Source organism: Felis catus, chromosome B1, assembly GCF_018350175.1.
Source record: "Felis catus isolate Fca126 chromosome B1, F.catus_Fca126_mat1.0, whole genome shotgun sequence".
NCBI lineage: Eukaryota > Metazoa > Chordata > Mammalia > Carnivora > Felidae > Felis > Felis catus.
In genome coordinates, this window is record NC_058371.1 from 76,526,350 (window position 1) to 76,547,330 (window position 20,981).

Genomic DNA, 20,981 nt, shown 5'->3' on the forward strand with positions numbered 1-20,981 from the left:
GCCTGGAGCCTACTTCAGATTCTGTGTCTCCCCCTGTCTTACCCTTCCCCTGCTCACGCTCTGTGTCTGTCTCTCAGTAATAACTAAACATTTAAAAAAAAAAGGTTATAGTCTTCCTAGAAGAAGATAGCAAAAGAAAGCCCAATAGAAAAATGGACAGAAGACATCAAACAAGCCGTAGAAAACTACCTTCAAAATTTACTTTAGCTATATAAAAAAATTAAAACTATCCTGAAATAGTTCACCAAGGTATATTACATGACAAAAGAAATTGTGGAGCAGTTTGTACTTTGGATGTTAATAAAACAAGTGGGAGAGTGAGAATTTACGTCTGTATATGCATGAAACTACCCTGGGAAGGTACATAAGAAATAACTGGTTGCCTGATTGTTGGGAATTGTGCCAGGGAGGACAGTGGTAGGAGAGAAACTTAAACTACATACTGTTTTATATTTGAATCATGTGAATTTTAGGGGAGGAAAATCTTTTTCTTGACCCTTTTAGAGTCCTAGGCTGGGCCTGAAAATTAAACTGATAAATAGAGATTAACAGAAGGAAAGCATATGTTTTACAGTACATGGGAGCCTTTATTAGAAAGTGAAAGACCCAAAGAAAGGGTTAAGCCTGAGTTTTTTCTTTTTTTTCTTAAACGTTTACTTACTTTTGAGAGAGCATGAGCGAGCAGGGGAGGGATAGAGAGAGAGAGAGAGGGACAGAGGATCCAAAGTAGGCTCTGCGCTGACAGCAGAGAGCCTGATGTGGGGCTTGAACTCACTAACCATGAGATTATGAGCAGAGCCCAAGTAGGGTGCTTAACCGACTGAGCCACCCAGGTACCCCAAGCCTGAGTGTTTTTATACTAGGTTTGATGAAGAGTGGAAAGTCATGGGAAAACATGATAGGACAGAGGGTATGAGCTAAGGGTAGTAAACTGGGGGAAAATTAGCGAGGCCTATTCATTTGGATTTTTTTTTTTTGGCATCCATGTATCTTCTGAGATAAGGAAGCTCCTTTCCTCTGGGTTATAGGGAGGGCACCTCTCACATGAGAGGCTTCGGAGAGCAGGAGGGGATCAGAGAGTTCTTTTAGAACCTGGTGTTTCTATAATCTACTTCGGATGAGAATGGTGAGGTCAGAGAGTTCTTCCTGCACCTGCTTTTTCTCAAATTCCTTCATCTTAAAATATTCAGTATGAAAACATGCCATATTTTGTGGTAGTGCATTCCGAACCTTATCAAAATATACTACCTATTCAAACAATACTTTTAAGTTTTTTATGTGATGAATATATAGTGCAAATTATATTATAGGACTTGTTTTCCTCACAGGATTGTTTCCCTTTGTTATTAAACTTAAAAAAAAATTTTTATAACTAATTCTCTTAAGTAGTAGCCTAGCCTTATGCTTGATACCCTTCCAGTAAGGTTGTAATAAGGAAGCATTTAGGAACTTAGATTTGAACCAGAGTATTTAGATTTGTAACCAAGATGCTTTGCATAAAATAGAGCAGTAAAAATTTATAACCTTAAAATAAGATTGATAACCTTATGAATATTAATAACTTGACTTTATTGTATCTGTTATCTTTGCAACATTGTTGTTGCAAGCTGTGGGACCGAGCCTATGTAAAAGGTCTCCTGTTGTGTGGTAGTGATCATTTTGAGACATGCTGATTGATATCCCATATAGGGAGATTCAGCTGTGTTTATAGATATCTTATTTATCAACTATGAAATGTTGGTAACCTAAGAATTAGAAGTTAACATGTAATATTCAGCTGATATTTCCATAGGAAAATAACACATGAAAAAGATTCATTTGCTTAGTAAAGAAGGTTGGTTGCTAAACTTAGCCTAACATTCAAAAGGCTGAATCTTTATCGGTTAAAGTCTTTTAAACATATAGATTAATAATGTTAATCTGTTGATATATTGTTGTATCAATCTTTTATCTCCTAATTAGTAAATTTGAGTGACAATTAAGTTGAAAGTAATGGCAAAATAAATGTTGTAGTTATTAGCTCATGAGAATCGTAGTTTAGAGAAGTGCTTTCCAAACATTACAAACAGCTATAGATTAGCTGTCAAATGATTGTGAAGATTAATGACTAGTGCTTTAGCTGGGTAATTTAGAACAATATCCGGTAATTAATTAGGAATTATCAGTCACAAATACCTTTAGGAAAAACGGTATCAAAAAAGATAACAACACTGATAATTGCTCAATTGCCATTTAGCTTTTAGAGTATTGGAGTAAATTAAAGAGAAATTTCAAAATCAAGTTCAGAATTTTGAAAGCTTTTCTAATATTTATATTTACAGAAGAAAGAGTTAACAAGTTGGTTTGCTTAGGAAATACAAAACACTATTTACAACAGATTTGACTGCAAATCAGTATAATACAGAAGAAAAGATATTCCCTGTGGCACATTCAGGTTGTACTTTATGAAAATGTACATTGCTTTGAATTAAAATGTGTATTACATAAGCCATATTTTGTTCTTGGATTTTTAACATTAAATGATATCCTTTAACCTGTCTTTTTAAATGGGCAGTTGAAAGTTTGTCTGCTGGTTATGAATGTAGATAGAATATGACGAAGAAATATACTTCACCTTTAGAAGGAAAAGTCTAATCAAATGGTTGAAAGAAAGTATGCTGATAGTCATGAAAAGTTGTAACTTCAGTGAATACTAGCAACAGCATCATGAAAACATATCTGTACAAGATAATTTGTGATAGCAAAAATAAGTATCTTCTGTTGGCTCTGATGAAGGCAATGGAAATGTAGGAGGAATTCCTTAAATTGATGATAACCAGTAGAGAAGTTCACTTCTATGTAACTAACTACACCAGTTCCCCCTTATCCGGGGGGAATATGTTCCAAGACCCCCACTTAATGCCTGAAACTGTGCATAGTACTAAAGCCTGTGTATGCTGTGTTTTTTCCTATACATACATATCTGTGATAAACTTTTATTTATAAATTAAGACATTAACAACAGTAACTACTTATAAAGTAGAACAAGTATAATATACTGTAATAAAAGTTATGTGAATGTGGTCTATCTCAAAATATTTTACTGTATTGTACTTGTCATTCTTCTTGTGATGTGAGATGATAAAATGCCTGTGTGATGAGAGGAAGTGAGGTGTATGATGTAGGTTTTGTGATGTAGCATTAGGGCTACTGTTGACCTTCTGACAGTATGTCAGAAGGAGGATCATCTGCTTCAGGTGATCCTGGATCATTGAGCGGTGTTGATGGTGGGATGTCAGGAGCACATGATGTCGGTGGTAAGGGATCCTCGGTAGTTGAAGGTTGTTTTTGCAAAAAACCTTTTGAAAGAACATTGTAATGGGAATTTGTTGACTTTATTTTTAATTCGTCAATGTTGCTGCAGAAGTTGTAATCCTTCAGTGATCATATGGGTGACTTTAATGCTCTGTTCCTTCTGAGGATCATATTCCATAATTTTGTCCTTCAGTTTCTGTGCAACTTGAAATACTTAAGCAAATTTCTATAATGTCCACATTGCCAGTTCTGCTTCCATTTCTTCCTCCATAGATGACTCAACAAGTTTTTCCAATTCCTCATTTGTTAACATTTCTCAGTGGCTTTCAGTACGTTCTTCCACTACTTCATCAAGCATTTCAGCAAATCCTCTCCACTAATTTGTCTTGCTGAGTGAATGGTTTTCCTAACTTCTCCATCGATCCTGAGAAGGCTTTAAAATCATTGCTGACTTCATAAGTTCTTCCAGCTGACATTTACAGTTTCTGGTTTTAATTCATCCATTGAAGTTTGATGAATGTTATTGCATCAGCAGTAAGGAATGATCTCCACCATTGCATTATGTCTAGATTAGGGTCTTCATCAGTTGCTGATTGAGTGTAATCAAATACTAGATGGGTGGAGGTGGCCTTGACAAATCAAATGATGTCCTGGTCACAGGGCTGAAGCAATAAGGTCATATTTGGAGGTAAAAATACAACCTTGCCATTTTCATTTTCATACCAAAATTCAGGTTTCAGGATGGCCAGGTACATTGTATATAACAGGACTTTAAATTCTAACCCTTCCTCTTCCAATTATTTTTTCACTTCTGGGATGAAGCATTGATGGAACCATTTCACTAACAAGATGGTTGTCACCCATGCTTGCTTGCTTGCTTGCTTGCTTGCTTTTTTTTAATGTTTATTTTTGACAAAGAAAGACAGAGTGCGAGTGGGGGAGGGGCAGGGAGAGAGGGAGACACAGAATCCGAGGCAGGCTCCAGGCGCTGAGCTGTCAGCACAGTCGGATGCAGGGCTCGAACTCACAAGCGATGAGATCATGACCTGAGCCAAATTGGAAGCCTAACCAACTAAGCCACCCAGGCGCCCCTGAAAAAGTAAAAAAAAAAAAATTGTTATTTAGTTTTGATTTTTAAAAGTTTATTTATTTATTTATTTATTTATATTATTTTTTTAATTTTATTTTTTATTTTTTAAAATTTACATCCAAATTAGTTAGCATATAGTGCAACAATGATTTTGGGAGTAGATTCCTTAGTGCCCCTTACCCATTTAGCCCATCTCCCCTCCTACAACCCCTCCAGTAACCCTCAGTTTGTTCTCCATATTTATGAGTCTCTTCTGTTTTATCCCCCTCCCTGTTTTTATATTATTTTGTTTCCCTTCCCTTATGTTCATCTGTTTTGTCTCTTAAAGTCCTCATATGAGTGAAGTCATATGATTTGTGTCTTTCTCTGACTAATTTCACTTAGCATAATACCTACCAGTTCCATCCAAGTAGTTGCCAATGGCAAGATTTCATTCTTTTTGATTGTTGAGTAATACTCCATTGTATATATATACCACATCTTCTTTATCCTTTCGTCCATCTGATGGACATTTGGGCTCTTTCCATACTTTGGCTATTGTTGATAGTGCTGTTTTAAACATGGGGGTGCATGTGTCCCTTCGAAACAGTACACCTGTATCCCGTGGATAAATGCCTAGTAGTGCAATTGCTGGGTCGTAGGTTAGTTCTATTTTTGTTTTTTAAGGAACCTGCATACTGTTTCCAGAGTGGCTGCACCAGTTTGCATTCCCACAAGGCAAAAGAGATCCTATTTCTCTGCATCCTTACCAACATCTGTTATTCCCTGAGTTGTTAATGTTAGCCATTCTGACAGGTGTAAGGTGGTATCTCATTGTGGTTTTGATTTGTATTTCCCTGATGCTGAGTGATGTTGAGTATGTTTTCATGTGTTGGTAGGCCATCTGGATGTCTTCTTTGCTGAAGTGTCTATACATGTCTTTTGCTCTTTTCTTCACTGGATTCTTTGTTTTTTGGTTGTTGAGTTTGATAAGTTCTTTATAGATTTTGGATACTAACCCTTTATCTGATATGTCATTTGCAAACATCTTCTCCCATTCTGTCGGTTGCCTTTTAGTTTTGCTGATGGGTTTCCTTCGCTGTGTAGAAGCTTTTTATTTTGATGAGGTCCCAGTAGTTCATTTTTGCTTTTGTTTCCCTTGCCTCTGGAGACGTGTTGAGTAAGAAGTTGCTGCGGCCAAGATCAAAGAGTTTTTTGCCTAAAGTTTATTTATTCTTGAGAGAGACAGAGACAGAGCGTGAACAGGGAGGGGCAGAGAGAGAAAGGGAGACACAGAGCCCAAAGCAGGCTCTAGGCTCCAGGCTTCGGCACAAAGCCCGATGCAAGGTTCAAACCCCCACAAACTGTGAGATCATGACTTGATCCAAAGTTGGATGCTCAACACTCAACCAGCTGAGTTACCCAGGCACCCCAATTTATTTATTTGTTTATTCATTTATAAATGTTCAGTCACTTTATTTTATTTTTTAATCTTTACACCCAGTGTGGGGCTTGAACTTGTGACCCCAACATCAAGAGTCACTTACTCTGCCGACTGAGCTAGCCAGGCACCCTCGTGTCCTTTTCTTTGTAATTAATTTCCTTAACTCTGCCACAAATGTGGCAGCCACTACTTCATCAGGAGATACATCCTATTTAGTAATGTTTGTATTTTTCAGGACAAATCTGTTACTGAATTTGTGTGACCATCCCTTGCAGTAAATGGCTTGATGTCACTCTTTTCAGGTTATCTCTTGCTTAACGTCTTAAAGTCTTTGTTGAGGCTCAGTGGTTTCTGGCACAACATGTTACTGTCAGTTGGAATGGGTTTACCATTCATGTCTTCTACCCACAAATTTCATGCCTTTCCCATCTTAACTAAGCACTTATTGCACACTCTTGCCATAATTTTGCAGTTTGAGGTGCAACAAATCCAATGTTGCAGCTTATTTGTTATTTGTATTTATTTTTAATTTTAATCACTAAAAGTTTGATTGTTTATCTACATTCTGACACCTCACACTTTGTTGATTTTCATGTTTTTCTGGGTGTTTGCAATGGTGCTTTCAGTCTCTATAACTTGGTACTCTGGGGTAGTAAAACATTCATGATTGTTTTCACTTGATGCCTCTCTTGTTTTTTATGTTTGATTGATTCAAACTTATATTCACATATCTGTGATCATCTTGACATATTATGATCAGTTTTTTTTGGGTGTTCATTTGTCCTGAATTGTTTATATTTAACGAGAATGGAAAACTCTTCTGTTTTTGGTAGCCCATCTTGTGAATGCCACTAACCTATAATATTGTAATAAATTTTGATTGAGAGAACATGACTTTGTTATATATGGCAGTTTGCTAGATGCACATCTGTTTTAATGGCCTGATTGCTGTTAGATATTTTTATGCCTTGGTGACCAGCAAAGCAGTGGAAATAGCATACATTTAGAACAGTACACCAGTGACCATTTAAGCGAGTTATTTGACTGGTGAGATTAGTCATTGGGTCTGTTTCCAAACTTAGTGCCAAAGGCTTTCTCTTTTCCAGCTACTGGCCCTGAGAATGGGCTTTAGAAACTATCCTAACCTATTTGTGTCTATTTATCTTTGATTGTTCTTGCATGTTTACTACTTTTCTCCTCAGAACATACCCCTTTTATTTTCTATAAAGCTGATAACTCACATTAAAGTTTTTTTCTGGCATTTTGTATATATAAAATTCTACAGTTTAAATTTATTTTTATTTTTTATGTTTTTGTACTTAGTATCTTTTATTTGGGAGCTATAGATTTATTTATTTATTTATTTATTTATTTATTTATTTATTTATTTATTTATTTATAGATAAGCGTGTGGTCCTGAAACCTCCATTTGTTGTTGTTTTTTAAGTTTTTATTTGTTTGTTTATGTATTTATTTATTTAAATATGAAGTTTATTGTCACATTGGTTTTCATACAACACCCAGTGCTCATCCCAACAGGTGTCCTCCTCAATACCCATCACCCACCCTCCTCTCCTTCCCACCCCCCATCAACTCTCAGTTTGTTCTCAGTTTTTAAGAGTCTTTTATGTTTTGGCTCCCTCCTTCTCTAACCTCTTTTTTTTTTTTTTTTCCCTTCCTCTCCCCCATGGTCTTCTGTTAAGTTTCTCAGGATCCACATAAGAGTGAAAACACATGGTATCTGTCTTTCTCTGTATGACTTATTTCATTTAGCATAACACTCTCCAGTTCCATCCACGTTGCTACAAAGGGCCATATTTCATTCTTTCTCATTGCCACATAGTATTCCATTGTGTATATAAACCACAATTTCTTTATCCATTCATCAGTTGATGGACATTTAGGCTCTTTCCATAATTTGGCTCTTGTTGAAAGTGCTGCTATAAACATTGGGGTACAAATGCCAGTTAACATACAATGTAATATTAGTTCCAGGGGTACAATCCAGTGACTCAGCACTTCCGTATAACACCTGGTGCTCATTACAGCAAGTGCACTGCTTTATCCTCATCACCTATATAACCCATTCCCCACCCCCTTTCCCTCTGCTAACAGTTTGTTCTTTAAAGTTATGAGTTTGATTCTTGGTTTATCTGTCTCTTTTTTTACCCCCCCTTGCTCATTTTTTTTTCTTAAATTCCACATATGAGTGAAATCATATGGTATTTGTCTTTTTCTGACCGATTTATTTTGCATAGCATAATATTCTGGCTGCATCCATGTCATTGCAAATGACAAGATTTCATTCTTTTTAATGGCTGAGTAGTATTCTGTTATATATAAATACCACATCTTCTTTATCCATTCATCAGTCAATGGACATTTGGACTCTTTCCATAATTTAGTTGTTATAAATAATGCTGCAGTAAACATTGGAGTGCGTGTATCCCTTTGAATTAGTATTTTTGTATCCTTTGGGTAAATACCTAGTAGTGCAGTTGCTGGATCATAGGGCAGTTCTATTCTTAACTATTTGAGGAGCCTCCATACTGTTTTCCAGGGTGGCTATACCAGTTTGCATTCCCACCAAAAGTGTAATAGGGTTCCCTTTTCTCCTTATACTCACCACAACTGTTGTTTCTTGTGCTGTTAATTTTAGCCATTCTGATGGGTGTGAAGTGATATCTCATTGTAGTTTTGATATGTTATTTCCCTGATGATGAGATGTTGAGCATGTTTTCATGTGTCTTTGGGTCACCTGGCTATCTTCACTGGAAAAATATCTATTCTTGTCTTCTGCCCATGTTTTAAATTGGATTATACATTTTTTTGGTTGTTGAGTTTGTTAAGTTCTTTATAGATTTTGGATACTAACTTTTTATCAGATAATGTCATATGTGAGTATCTTCTCCCATTCTATAGGCTGCCTTTTAATTTTGTTGATTGTTTCCTTCATTGTGCAGAAGCTTTTTATTTTGATGAAGCTTTTTATTTGTCTTTATTTCCCTTGCCTCAGGAGGCATATCTAGAAAGAAGTTGCTAAGGCCATTGTCAAAGAATTTACTGCCTGTGTTCTCCTCAAGGATTTTTATGGTTTTAGGTCTCATATTTAGGTCTTTAATCCATTTTTTAAAATTATTTTTTATTTTGGAGAGAAAGCACAAGTGGGGGAGTGGGAGAAAGGGAGAGAGAGAGAATCTTAAGCATGTTCCATGCTCAGCATGGAGCCTGACTTGGGGCTTGATCTTGTGATCCTGAGATCATGACCTGAGCTGAAATCAAGAGTCAGATGCTCAACTGATTGAGCCATCCAGGCTTCCCAGTCTCTTATCCATTTTGAATTTATTTTTGTGTTTGGTGTAAGAAAGTGGTCCAGTTTTATTCTTTTGCATGTCGCTCTCTAGTTTTTCCAACGCCATTTGTTGAAGAAACTGTCTTTTTCCCATTGGATATTCTTTCTTGTTTTGTCGAAGATTAATTGACCATATAGTTGTGGGGTTTTTTTGAGTTTTACATCCTGTTTCATTCCAGTTTGTGTCTACATTCCAATTTGTGTCCAACTTGTGCTTTGTAATGTAATTTGATGCCTGGAATTGTTATGTCTCCAGTTTTGCTTTTCTTTTTTAAGATTGCTTTGGCTATTTGGGGTCTTTTGTGGTTCCGTATAAGTTTTAGGATTGTTTGTTCTAGCTCTTGGTATTTTGCTGTTGGTATTTAAATTATTTTTAATGTTTATTTATTTTTGAGAGAGACAGAGCATGAGTGAGGGAGTTATAAAGAGAGGGAGACACAGAATCTGAAGTAGGCTCCAGGCTCTGAGCTGTCAGCACAGAGCCCGATGCGGGGCTCAAACCCACAAACTGCTAGATCATGACCTGAGCTGAAGTTGGATGCTTAACTGACTGAGCCACCCAGGCACCCCACCTGTTGGTATTTTGCATAGGGATTGCATTAGATATATTGATTACTTTGGGTAGTATAGACACTTTAACAATGTTTGTTCTTCCACATCATGAGCATGGAATGTCTTTCCATTTTTTGTGTGTGTTATTTTCAGTTTCTTTCATCAGTGTTTCATGGTTTTCAGAGTACAGATCTTTTACCCCTGTGTTTAAATTTATTCCTAGGTATCTTACTGTTTTTGGTGCAATTGCAAATGGGTTTGATTCCTTAGTTTCTCTTTCTGCTGCTTCATTTTTGTTGTATAGGAATGCCACAGATTTCTGTATGTTGATTTTGTATCCTATGACTTTACTGAATTCATGTATCTGTTCTAGCAATTTTTTTGTGGAGTCCTTTGGGTTTTCTATATACAGTATCATGTCATCTGCAAATAGTGAAAGTTTGGCTTCTTCCTTGCTGATTTGGATGCCTTTTATTTCTTCCTGTTGTCTGATTGCTGTGGGTAGGACTTCCAGTACTGTGTTAAGTAACAGTGGTGAGAATGGACATCCTTGTCTTATTCCTGACTGTGAAGGAAAAGCTTTCAGTTTTTCCCTGTTGAGTGTATTATATTAGCTGTGGGCTTTTCATATATGGCCTTTATCCGATGGCTTCAACAGGTGAATTCTACCAAACATTTAAAGTAGATTTAATACCTATTCTTTTTCAAACTATTCTAAAATGTAGAAAATAAAGGAAAAAGTCTAAATTCATTTTGTGAGTCCAGCATTACTCTGATACCAAAACCAGATGAAGACTGCACTAAAAAAGAGAACTACGGGCCAATATCCCTGGTGAATGTGGATGCAAAAGTTCTTCATAAAATACTAGCCAACTGAATTCAGCAGTACATTAACAAGATCATTCAACACTATCAAATGGTATTTTATTTCTGGGTTGTGAGGGTGGTTAAGTATTATTAAATCAGTCAACATGCTACACCACATTAATAAAAGAAAAGGTAAGAACCGTGTGATCCTTTCAACAGATGCAGTAAAAGCATTTGGCAAAATAGAACATCCATTCATGATTAAAAAAAACCAACAAAATAGATTTAGAGGAAATGCACCTGAAAGTATTTTGAATTTAAATACAAGCAAGTTTTTTGAGGGGTCTGCATTCATCTTAATCTTTATTCTCATAGACTTTTAGAAGGATATTGCATTTATAGCACTTTTAGAAGGTATTTCAGTGATTCTGTTCAATGTTGGGTAAAAATGTTGTAGTTTACAGTTACTATTAACAAGAAATTACAAAGAATAGCCTTTAAAATCTCTATGGTTTCTGTGGTTGTGTGTGTGTGTGTGTGTGTGTGTGTGTGTGTGTGTGTGAAGCATAATCAAACATAATATTGCTTTATTTTAAAAAAATAAAAAAGGAAGGTATATGCTTAATGATTTTGGAAAATAGCTCCTAACTAGATGAACAGAAACTAAGTATATGTTGATTTAAGCTGACTTAGAGAAAACAAAGCTTTTGGATTAAACTGGAAAGTTGAACACTAACATCTAATTTTACTTCATATTGAAACCCTACTAAAAATGCCATGAAAAGGTTTTGAAAAATATCTAAGTCCACAGGATGGAGAGAATAGGAATAGAGTGAAAAGCAGTAAAATTTAGAGTCTAGCGATCAGATCTATAGGTGTATTAACTTAGATTGGGAAAAGTAAATCATGAACTTAGCGTGGGGAAAGCTAAGAGCTAACTTTATTTTCACTAAAGAACCCTCAGGATTCTTAGGAACTGGAAGCCTATCTGTATATGAAACTGAGAATTGGGGGTTGGGTATGCTAGAAGCAAAAAACATTGAATAAGATTGTTTGAGTAGCAATTTGGTACGTCGTTACTCTCCCTTCCTCCGTGCTATTAAAACACTATCCCAGTCTATTCTTACAGAATCTAGAGAGGGCAATACAGAGGGCCGCTGGTCTTTGTTTATATTAGCAAAATGGACGTGGTGGGGAGATTAAGAGACTGTGTGCAACTGAATGTTGGGTGCAAAGGCAACACTTCCACCATTGTGCTTTTCGTGTTTGGCTCCTAAAATGTAGGCAACCAGATCATAACCCTGCAAGCAGAACATTGGAAGATGCTTCTTTGGGTTGTCTGTGTACCCTTCTTTGGGTTGTCTGAATCAAACTGTGCCCAGATCATGATATAGTAAAGGTAAAAGTAGATTACCCACTGTAGTGAGAGCTTTTTAACCCCTGGACCCTATGTCATTCCTTTTGCCAATCCTGAGGAGAAAACCAAGTTATATCAGAGTTTTAAGAAAAGCATCTAACATGGGAGATAGAAACAAAGCAGACCAATAGAGGCAACTCAAGGAAAACAGATAACACAAAGAGAAGAAACAAAACAGAAGAAAAATAACTATTAACATCCTCAGAGAGATAAGAGTAACTATAAACTATGAAACTAGAATATAATGCTTTTCTATAATAAAAATAAACAGCAGTTACCAAAATGGTATTGGGCCATTTTAAGTACTTTACATATAGAACTCATTTAATCTCTTAATAACTGTATGTTAATAACCTTATTAGTATATTGTTCGGGAAATAATTAAAAATAAAAGCTCCTGTTAGCACAAAATACCCTGTTTTCAAAGTGTGGAAAGGAGTGAAATAATCAGTAAGCATTAAGCCAGACTGTAATGCACATATCAGGCTATCCACTGAAGAGATTTCAAAGACAAAAAAAGCATTTCACCATTTTATATGGCCAGACAGATACAATCCATTACATACATGTAGCTGTTTTTATCCAAAAGAGAAAATCTTGTATACGTTGGCCAAGCTGGAGGTTACATTTTGGAACTAAATACTTAGGTTTAAACTCCCATAGAAACAGGAAGCAGGGCATCATCATTCTTGATGTTCATGTTTCAAAGAGATGACTTGAACACCACCAGGAAAGATATCCCCGGGATGCAGAAATAGCACAAAGACTTATTACCTTTTCACAAGATTTATATACATCTCAAAATGCCAGAGAAAGTACAGTTGACCCTGGGTCAACATAGGTTTGAACTGAGCAGGTATACTCATATATGGATTTTTTGGATAAATATATACTTGAAATGTCTTTTCCTTAGACATTCTTAACATTAAAAAATTTTGTAATGTTTATTTTTGAGAGGGAGAGAGAGGGAGAGGGAGAGAGAGAGAGAGAGGGAGAGAAACGAAAACACAGAGCATGAGTGGGGGAGTGGCAGAGAGGGAGACACAGTATCCAAAGCAGGCTCCAGGCTCTGAGCTGCAGGAACTGTGAGATCATGACCTGAGCCGAAGTTGGACCCTGAGCCGAGTGAACCACCCAGGAACCCCAATTCTTAAAATTTTCTTTTCTCCAGCTTATTTTATTATAGGGATACATATAATACATACAACATACAGAATGTATGCTAATAGACTGTTTATGTTATCAGTAAGTCTTCTAGTCAGCAGTAGGCTGTCAGTAAGTTTTTGTGGATTCAAGTTTTACTTGATTAAAAAAAGTTTTGTTTAAGTGTTTAATTTTGAGAGAGAGAGCACAGCCAGGGGAGGGGCAGAGAGAGAGGGAGGCACAGAATCCAAAGTAGGCTTCAGGCTCTGAACTGTCAGCACAGAGCTTGACACAGGGCTCAAACTCACTATCTGCAAAATCATGACCTGAGCCGAAATTAGATGCTTACCCGACTGAGCCACCCAGGCGCCCCACGTTTTGCTTGAGTTTTGACTGCATGTGAGGTTCGGGGGGATTTGGCGCCCCATCCCTTGTGTTGTTCAAGGGTTACTGTATTCTGAACTTCAGGTTTTCTACAGGAAGTGCTCAAGAGAGGAGAGGGAATTTTCTTTTTTAACACCAGGGAACATTTAAAATATAAATTTTTTAGGTGTGTGTTTCCCCTTGTACCACCCATTTTAATATGAGCAGTAAGAAGTCAAGTGAGTAGCCCAGACTCATATAGGAGAAATGTAAAACATGTTTAAGGGTTAGTGGAGGAACTCTCCGAGACAGTAGAACCAAAAGACAAAGGGATTGAAAATAGAGATATGGTAAGAAAATTAGAGGAGTATTCAGTGCAGTGTCAAAAAATAGTAATCCTAGAAAGCAAGAATAGGTGAAAAAGGAGACAAAGGTATAAATTAATAGATTCAAGAAAATTTCCCAGAGCCAAGGATATTTGTTGCTTGATTGGAAGGACCCAATGGGTGTTTAGCACAATGGATGAAAATAGATCTGTGCTGAAAATCATTGTGAAATTTGAAAGCACTAAGAGCAAGGATATTTTATATGATTTCACAGGGAACAAAATAGTTTATATAAAGGATAAAGAATCAGAGTAGGCTGAGACTTCGCAACAGAAGCACAGAAATAAGAAATACCTTTCAAATTCTGGGGATTAATGCTATCCAACCTATGGTTTTATACTCTATTAATCAAGTATGGAGGTAAAATAAATGTTTTAAAGTCTCAAAAACTTAGTTTACATGTACTTATTTTTTGAGAAGGCGCCAGAGGATATACACACCAAAAGGAGAGCTTTAAACAAATATATGGGACATAGGGAAAAGGAGAGGCAACATGGAAGAGAGATGAGAAGGGATCTCTAGGACCATGGTTCAGGGAGATCCTGCAATGATAGCTATGTAGTAGACATACGACAGTCTTTCTAAACTGGAATGGTTTGACTTAGGAGACAGATATAGAGGGAAGCTATTGTCAATGAAATGCCATCTGCCGTTATAACTTTTTTTTTTTTTTTACCTGAGAACAAATTACCTACATGTGATAGGCCCGTATTCCTCCTGCCTGGATCATTTGTACATTCATGCTTCTCTCCTCAAAAAAGTGGTCTGCTTTGATTTACTTCTGAGAGTAGAGGTAGACCATGGTGAGAATTGGAAGATACAAAGTAGTATACTTCTTGTACGTTATTCATGCCAGATACCTACTACCTGGCCCACACTACCCCTTATAGATGCTCTAGTTCTTAACGCCTTGTATATTTCCTAATGGCCTTGCCAACAGACTTCCTAGAAATAGCCTTATATACCCTCTTATAGAAACTGAAGAGAAACTTCAGGAACTGTAGCTTGTCTTCTGATAGCCTTTATTTATTTATTTATTTAGCAATATTGCCCTTTTATTTGATGGCTGGCTAAGATTATGCTATATTTAGCTTCTCAAACTAAACTTGATAAGTATTTTTACTGTATAGGTAGTAGAGCTGTTAACAAACAGGTAGGGAACAACAGAAATGTAAGAATGTTGATTTGCTCTTAATAGGGGTAGGGAGGTTGGGAGTACAGTTGAGGATGGGCACATAGAGGAATTGTGAGGTAGTAGTATTCCGTTTCCTGATGTGGATAGTAGGTGTATTGGGTTTAAAAAATTACTCTTTGATCTGTATGTATAAATTGTATGTATTTATGTTTATGGATATATTTTATAGTAAAAAATTTAAAATCCTTAAATTGAGTAAAATGAAAGCAAATAATTATTGAAAACTAAACTTACTGTGTTTGAAATAAAGGATCTATTTTCAAAATCACTCTGAGGTTGGTGGTATGAAACTTGCCTTCTCTAGACAATAATAATTGTCATATCAGTGCAGAAATGATGTCCCTAAAGTCAGTTTTCCAAATAGACTAAGTGATACCTTAAGAAATCGGATCATTAATAACAACAACAACAACAACAACAAACTTATCTTGTCTTACTCTTACTCAAAATTTTCTAGTGGCTCTCTCTCTGAATAAAATTCAAAATCATTAATACAGTCTATAGTTCTCTGTAACTATGATCTAGCCAATGCCTTCCTCTGTGACCTTATCTATAGTTCTCTTTCTACTGTTTATTGTTCCTCCAACATACCACAATTATTTTGGCTACTAGGGGCTTTGCATTTGTTTTTTCTTTTGCCTGAAATTGTTTTCCTTTTCATATTCATATAACTTTCTGTCTCACTTTATTCTGATCTCTGTTCAATATAATATCCTTAGAGACCTTCCCCAGTTACTCTACTACATCATCCCACCTAGACTTTTATTTTCTTTTTTTTTTCGCCTTCAAATCTCTCACTATTAACTGACATTATCTTATATTTTTGTATATTTATTTTCAATCTCCTTCATTAGACTGTAAGCCTCATGAAGGCAAGGACATTGTGTTCATCACACAGTGCCTGGCATGCTTTGGGTGTTCAGTAAATTTTGCTGACTAGATAATGAGAAGTTGGTCAATTAAAATAAGTTAGTTCAGGGCACATGGCTTACTCAGTTGGTAGAGCATGTGACTCTTAATCTCAGGGTTGTGAGTCAAGTCCCACGTTGGGTGTGGACCTATTTAAAACAAAACAAAACAAAACATTAAAAAAAATGGTTATAAAATAAATTGATATTTTGTTAATGTTACTGTGCCATTTTATTCTTTAGAATATATGCATTACATTTTGAAATATTCAGAAAAATTCCCCCAGTATTTATAATTTGTAAAATGTTTATTTTCCAAACATTTTTATTTTTAGCTGTATCCTATTAAGGCATGAGCATACTGTATATATTATGAGTGAAGGTTAGTAAATAGCTATTGAAAAAATGTGTGCATTGTGCATTATTTAAACATTTGTTTGCCTTTTACCCATATGTATACATACCTATGATTCAAAAATGCCTATGGGTCTTTGTGCACAAAAATCATCTTTTCCTGTCATCTACTACCATCCTCCCATACTAGGGCTCAATAAATGTTTGTTGACTAAAGGTTCAGTTTGCTGTATATATTATAATAATGTAGGTTACAGGAACAAACAGTTCTAACATTGGTAAACTATAATTATGTCTGTACTTTCTGCTTGTATTATACTTCTTTCTGAGGGGTGTTTCCTGTTCTAACACCAGTGGCAACCAGATAATGGTGGCTATAATAATCTTTGGTAAGAAAATTATTGAGGTAAAAGTGTGCAGGGCCAGGCATGATAAGAGTTGATGTTCATAGTGCCTGATACATACTAGTCAGTCACATGCAAGTGGCGTTGGGTGGATGGATGGATGGATGGATGGATGGATAACCTGGAACTTGCAGGCTATTTTGACCAGTTTAGACTTTGAAAATTATGTTGAGCTTTGGGGAAAGATTGGATTTTTTTCTCATTGCTGAATTTGTATTAGTTTAGTAAGAAAAAGTTTTACTAAATAAATATATGGAGAGCTGCTATAATAGTGGGCATAATTAATTGATATTTTTAATCTATGTTGAGGATAAGTCACGTAGAAATGGATTTTCATTGCAGTTAAAACAATGTATTATCTAGTGTACAAAGCCCTTCACAACACTATATACTTAGATCCTGGTACAGTTTATAGAGGTCAGTGGAATAGTATATTCTTTTCATATATATGTTTAAGAATAGTCTAAGGATGTTACTGTGGTTTAAAGCCATGCTACCTATCATCATTAAGTATAGCTCTCATTTTTTTTGACTATTTAAATTTTTGTGATTGACTTTTTGTTTATTTTATAAGATAAGGATATTCTAGGAAAATTATTTTATTGCATTATATAAAACCATTTATTTGAAAAATAGTTAAATTTTTAATTTTATGTACTGTATGTTCTGTTTTTCTTTCTTTTTTGCATATTTTGACTGGATGTTTTTCATCTAGGTCACTTTTGAAATACACAAAGAAAATCTTGCCAATATATTCAGGGAACACCAGGGAAAGGTTGATGAAGAAATTGGGCAATGTTCAAGTCCAGTTGGAGCAGTCTCTGTCATTAGCAGGGATGTTAATGTTTCAGTAGCATCCCAGCAATCAGATATGAAGGATTGTCCTGTGTCTACTCATATCCCCAGAAATAGTGATGAAAAGTCAAGTATTGAGAAGACAATTTCAGTAAACTCTACATCCAGCGTTGGACTGCAAACTCCTAACACGTCTAATGAAGAAAGGAAAACTGGTCAAGAAAATCAGGAGTTACTGGATGAAGTCCCTTTAGAGGAAACACTGATAAATGAAACAATTCATATAGATGATTTAGAAGTATCTTCTGATACAATAGGTGAGACTGTTTCCTCTAATTCTTTTAAAAGAGCTGGCAAAGGTATAATAACTGTTAGTGAAGTAACTGCTTCTGTAAGTTCTCCTTCAGAAGAAGATGCTTCAGAGGTGCCAGAATTATTGGAGAAATCTATAGTAGAGGAAGATGATGATGATTATGTAGAACTGAAAGTAGAAAGTAGTCCTACTGAGGAAGCCAGTCTACGCACAGAACTCCAAGAAGATAGTTTGTCTCCAGCTGCCTCTGAAGCCAGTGAAAGACTGGACATGTTTAGTAATGACAACAAATTAATATTTCAAGAGGAAGAATCTGTAAATAAGAAGCAAACGGACAGCGAAACTCAAGATTCCAAAGACTCTGGAATCTTGACTATGACAGCATCAGGGTCTCCGGCTACCTCACCAGATGCTACTGTTTCCCAGACACCTGTACAATCAGATATTGGTGCAATGCTAGAGGAAGGGAAGAAAACAAGTAACTCTGATAGAGAAACCAAATTACCTAGTGATTCTCCTGGTAATATCTTTGAGTCTCCTACTACTTCTGAGCAGAGGATTGCTAAATTGGACGTTTCCAGTGTTGCTACAGATACTGAGAGATTGGAGTTGAAGGCCAATACAAACATGGAAGCATCTCACCCCCATCAGCCTGTGCTTGAGGTGATTATATTTACTGTATTCTTGAAGTGTATTTGCATTGAAATAAGATAGAGCAAGTGTATATACTTACATTTTATTTTTTTTGGAGTTGATTCATGTCCTATTTGCAATTATATAAATGCAATGAATGTAAAGATTATATTTGTTTTCTTTAGCACAAGGTTTTAGTGTGAATTGATTAAATGGCAGCTTTTATTATTATTTTTACCACAAGATCACCAGAAGTTACTACTTTCTACTTTCAAGTTTTAGGATTGTAATAATTTTAGTTTAGAAAGCAAATATTGGAAATACTTGTCTTTACCTTTATTTGATAACATAATCGTAGTTATTAGCACATTAATTTTCTGACAAAAATCTAGGGCTGTTGTCCTGCAAAACCACCTACTAGTGTATAATTTTATATATGAAGCATGTAGTTTAAAATTGTTCCACGAGGTTTGTTTATTTTGTAAGAGTGGAGGAACCTTTCTGAGATCAAGAGGCACAGCTTTCTCCTTTACTAGTATCTCAGAATAATTCATGAGACAGTGGTTGATTCCATGTTATAATTTTTCATGCTGTTCAGCTCTTAACTCCCTCTTTCCTATTTTGTTGGGTGTTCTTAATTTTGTTACCTTTATGTTTGTTTTTAATTTTAACCAATTTATAATCCAGATACTGCCTTTCTTTCCTCCTCATATTCAAATCTAAGAACTTCTTGATTCCTTTGTAGAAACGATACATTAGCTGGTTGTAATACCAAATGGTTCCAAGCTAATGACTGTTGAATTACGGTAGTTAGCATTTTTGGTAACTTGGCTTTAAATGTATTAAAGTTTTCTTTTTAAACGTTTTATTTATTTTGAGACAGGGAGAGACAGAGCATGAACAGGGGAGGGTCAGAGAGAGGGAGACACAGAATCTGAAACAGGCTCCAGACTCTGAGCAGTCAGCACAGAGCCCGACGCGGGGCTCGAACTCACGGACTGAGATATCATGACCTGAGCTGAAGTTGGCCGCTTAACCGACTGAGCCACCCAGGCGTCCCTAAATGTATTAAAGTTTTAATGTTATTACTTATTGATTATTTTTCTGTAAATTTGGTTCCTTAGTATCTTCAAATGTGATTATTTGTTAGATGAATTGCATAGGAGCTATTATTATTAATACCTTCTTTGAAGTTCAATTTATTTTATTACTCTTCTAAATTTACTGTATTAGATGTCAAGGCAACAGGAGGGGCCAGGTCAAGGAATAGCACCAGATGGAGGTAATGGACAAAGGAGGGATTCCAGATCTGCTATGTTTCGTATTCCTGAGTTCAAATGGTCTCAAATGCATCAACGTTTGCTCACTGATCTATTATTTTCAATAGAAACAGATATACAGATGTGGAGAAGGTATGTCCATATGTTTGTTATAGAAGATGTGTATGAAGTTTAGTGTTTGTTTAAAGAAATTTATATAGTTAACATTTTGCAATTTATTTCAGACATTAGTTAAAAAGTAGAATATAAATTATTTCTGTGATAGGGTTTTATTGAATTAACTTTTATTGGCCATTGTAGAAATGAGCTACCCAGTCTGAATTACAAAAAACTGAAAATCAGAGATTTTTCTTTTAAAAAATGTGCTGAAGATTTCCTGTAGCATAAAAGCTAAGTTGGTTTATCTATAAGTACTAAAAATAAAAAAAACTGGACTCTATAACACCCAATTCTCCAATATAGTTTTGGTATAAGAAATCTGTATATTTCAGATTATCTATTGTATGATTTATGTTTTTGAAATGCCTAATTGGTTTATTGTTACTTGTATACTACACTTATCCTGTTTAAAAGCATGTTATGGCTTTATCTAAGAAAATGTTAGTAGAAAATTTATTTTTATTTGCACATTTAACACCATTTGCCTCTTAGTTTTTGCTATGTGACTTCTCAATTTTGTTCCCAGTTAAGGATAATTCAACTTTTTATATACAAGATGAATAGTATTATATGTTTCAGCACTGAAAAGGGGCATGGATAGTAACTCCTGATATGAAATGGTCTACATCTTGTGAAGAAGTACATCCCCAACATGTCTGTTGTATCATTATCATTACCTCAGCTTTAAAGACGAAGCAAACGCACTGTCTTATCCTCCCTCCCCTGAAGTAGGCAAACTGTGATTTCCTTTCTTTAGCTTTATCAGTAAACATCATTTATCTTTGGACAGCCATTCAACAAAGACAGTTATGGACTTCGTGAATAGCAGTGATAATGTCATCTTTGTACACAACACAATTCATCTCATCTCTCAAGTGATGGACAATATGGTCATGGCTTGTGGGGGTATACTGCCATTGCTTTCAGCTGCTACATCGGCTACAGTAAGGATTTAACTACTCTATAAAATTGGTGTGAAAATGCTACTGTTATGCATCTGTGTTAACACTTGAATGTGGTGGTTACTATGCATCATAAGTGCATTAAGCCAAAAGTAACAGTATCTTTTACAGTTACCTGAAAGGACCTTAGAATCTGTTCCAAGAATGAAAG

General features: G+C 35.7%; 1 protein-coding gene across 6 annotated transcripts in view; it reads left to right on the plus strand.

Moving 5' to 3' along the window:
• Positions 1-20,981, plus strand: part of LRBA (LPS responsive beige-like anchor protein) — a 775,946-nt gene that overhangs the window by 181,143 nt on the left and 573,822 nt on the right. For all 6 annotated transcript variants that reach the window (XM_023252764.2, XM_045056857.1, XM_023252765.2 and 3 more), the window contains exons 23-25: positions 17,404-18,459; positions 19,663-19,841; positions 20,659-20,812. In XM_023252764.2, coding sequence (XP_023108532.2) covers positions 17,404-18,459; positions 19,663-19,841; positions 20,659-20,812 — 1,389 coding nt within the window. The remainder of the gene's footprint in view (positions 1-17,403; positions 18,460-19,662; positions 19,842-20,658; positions 20,813-20,981) is intronic.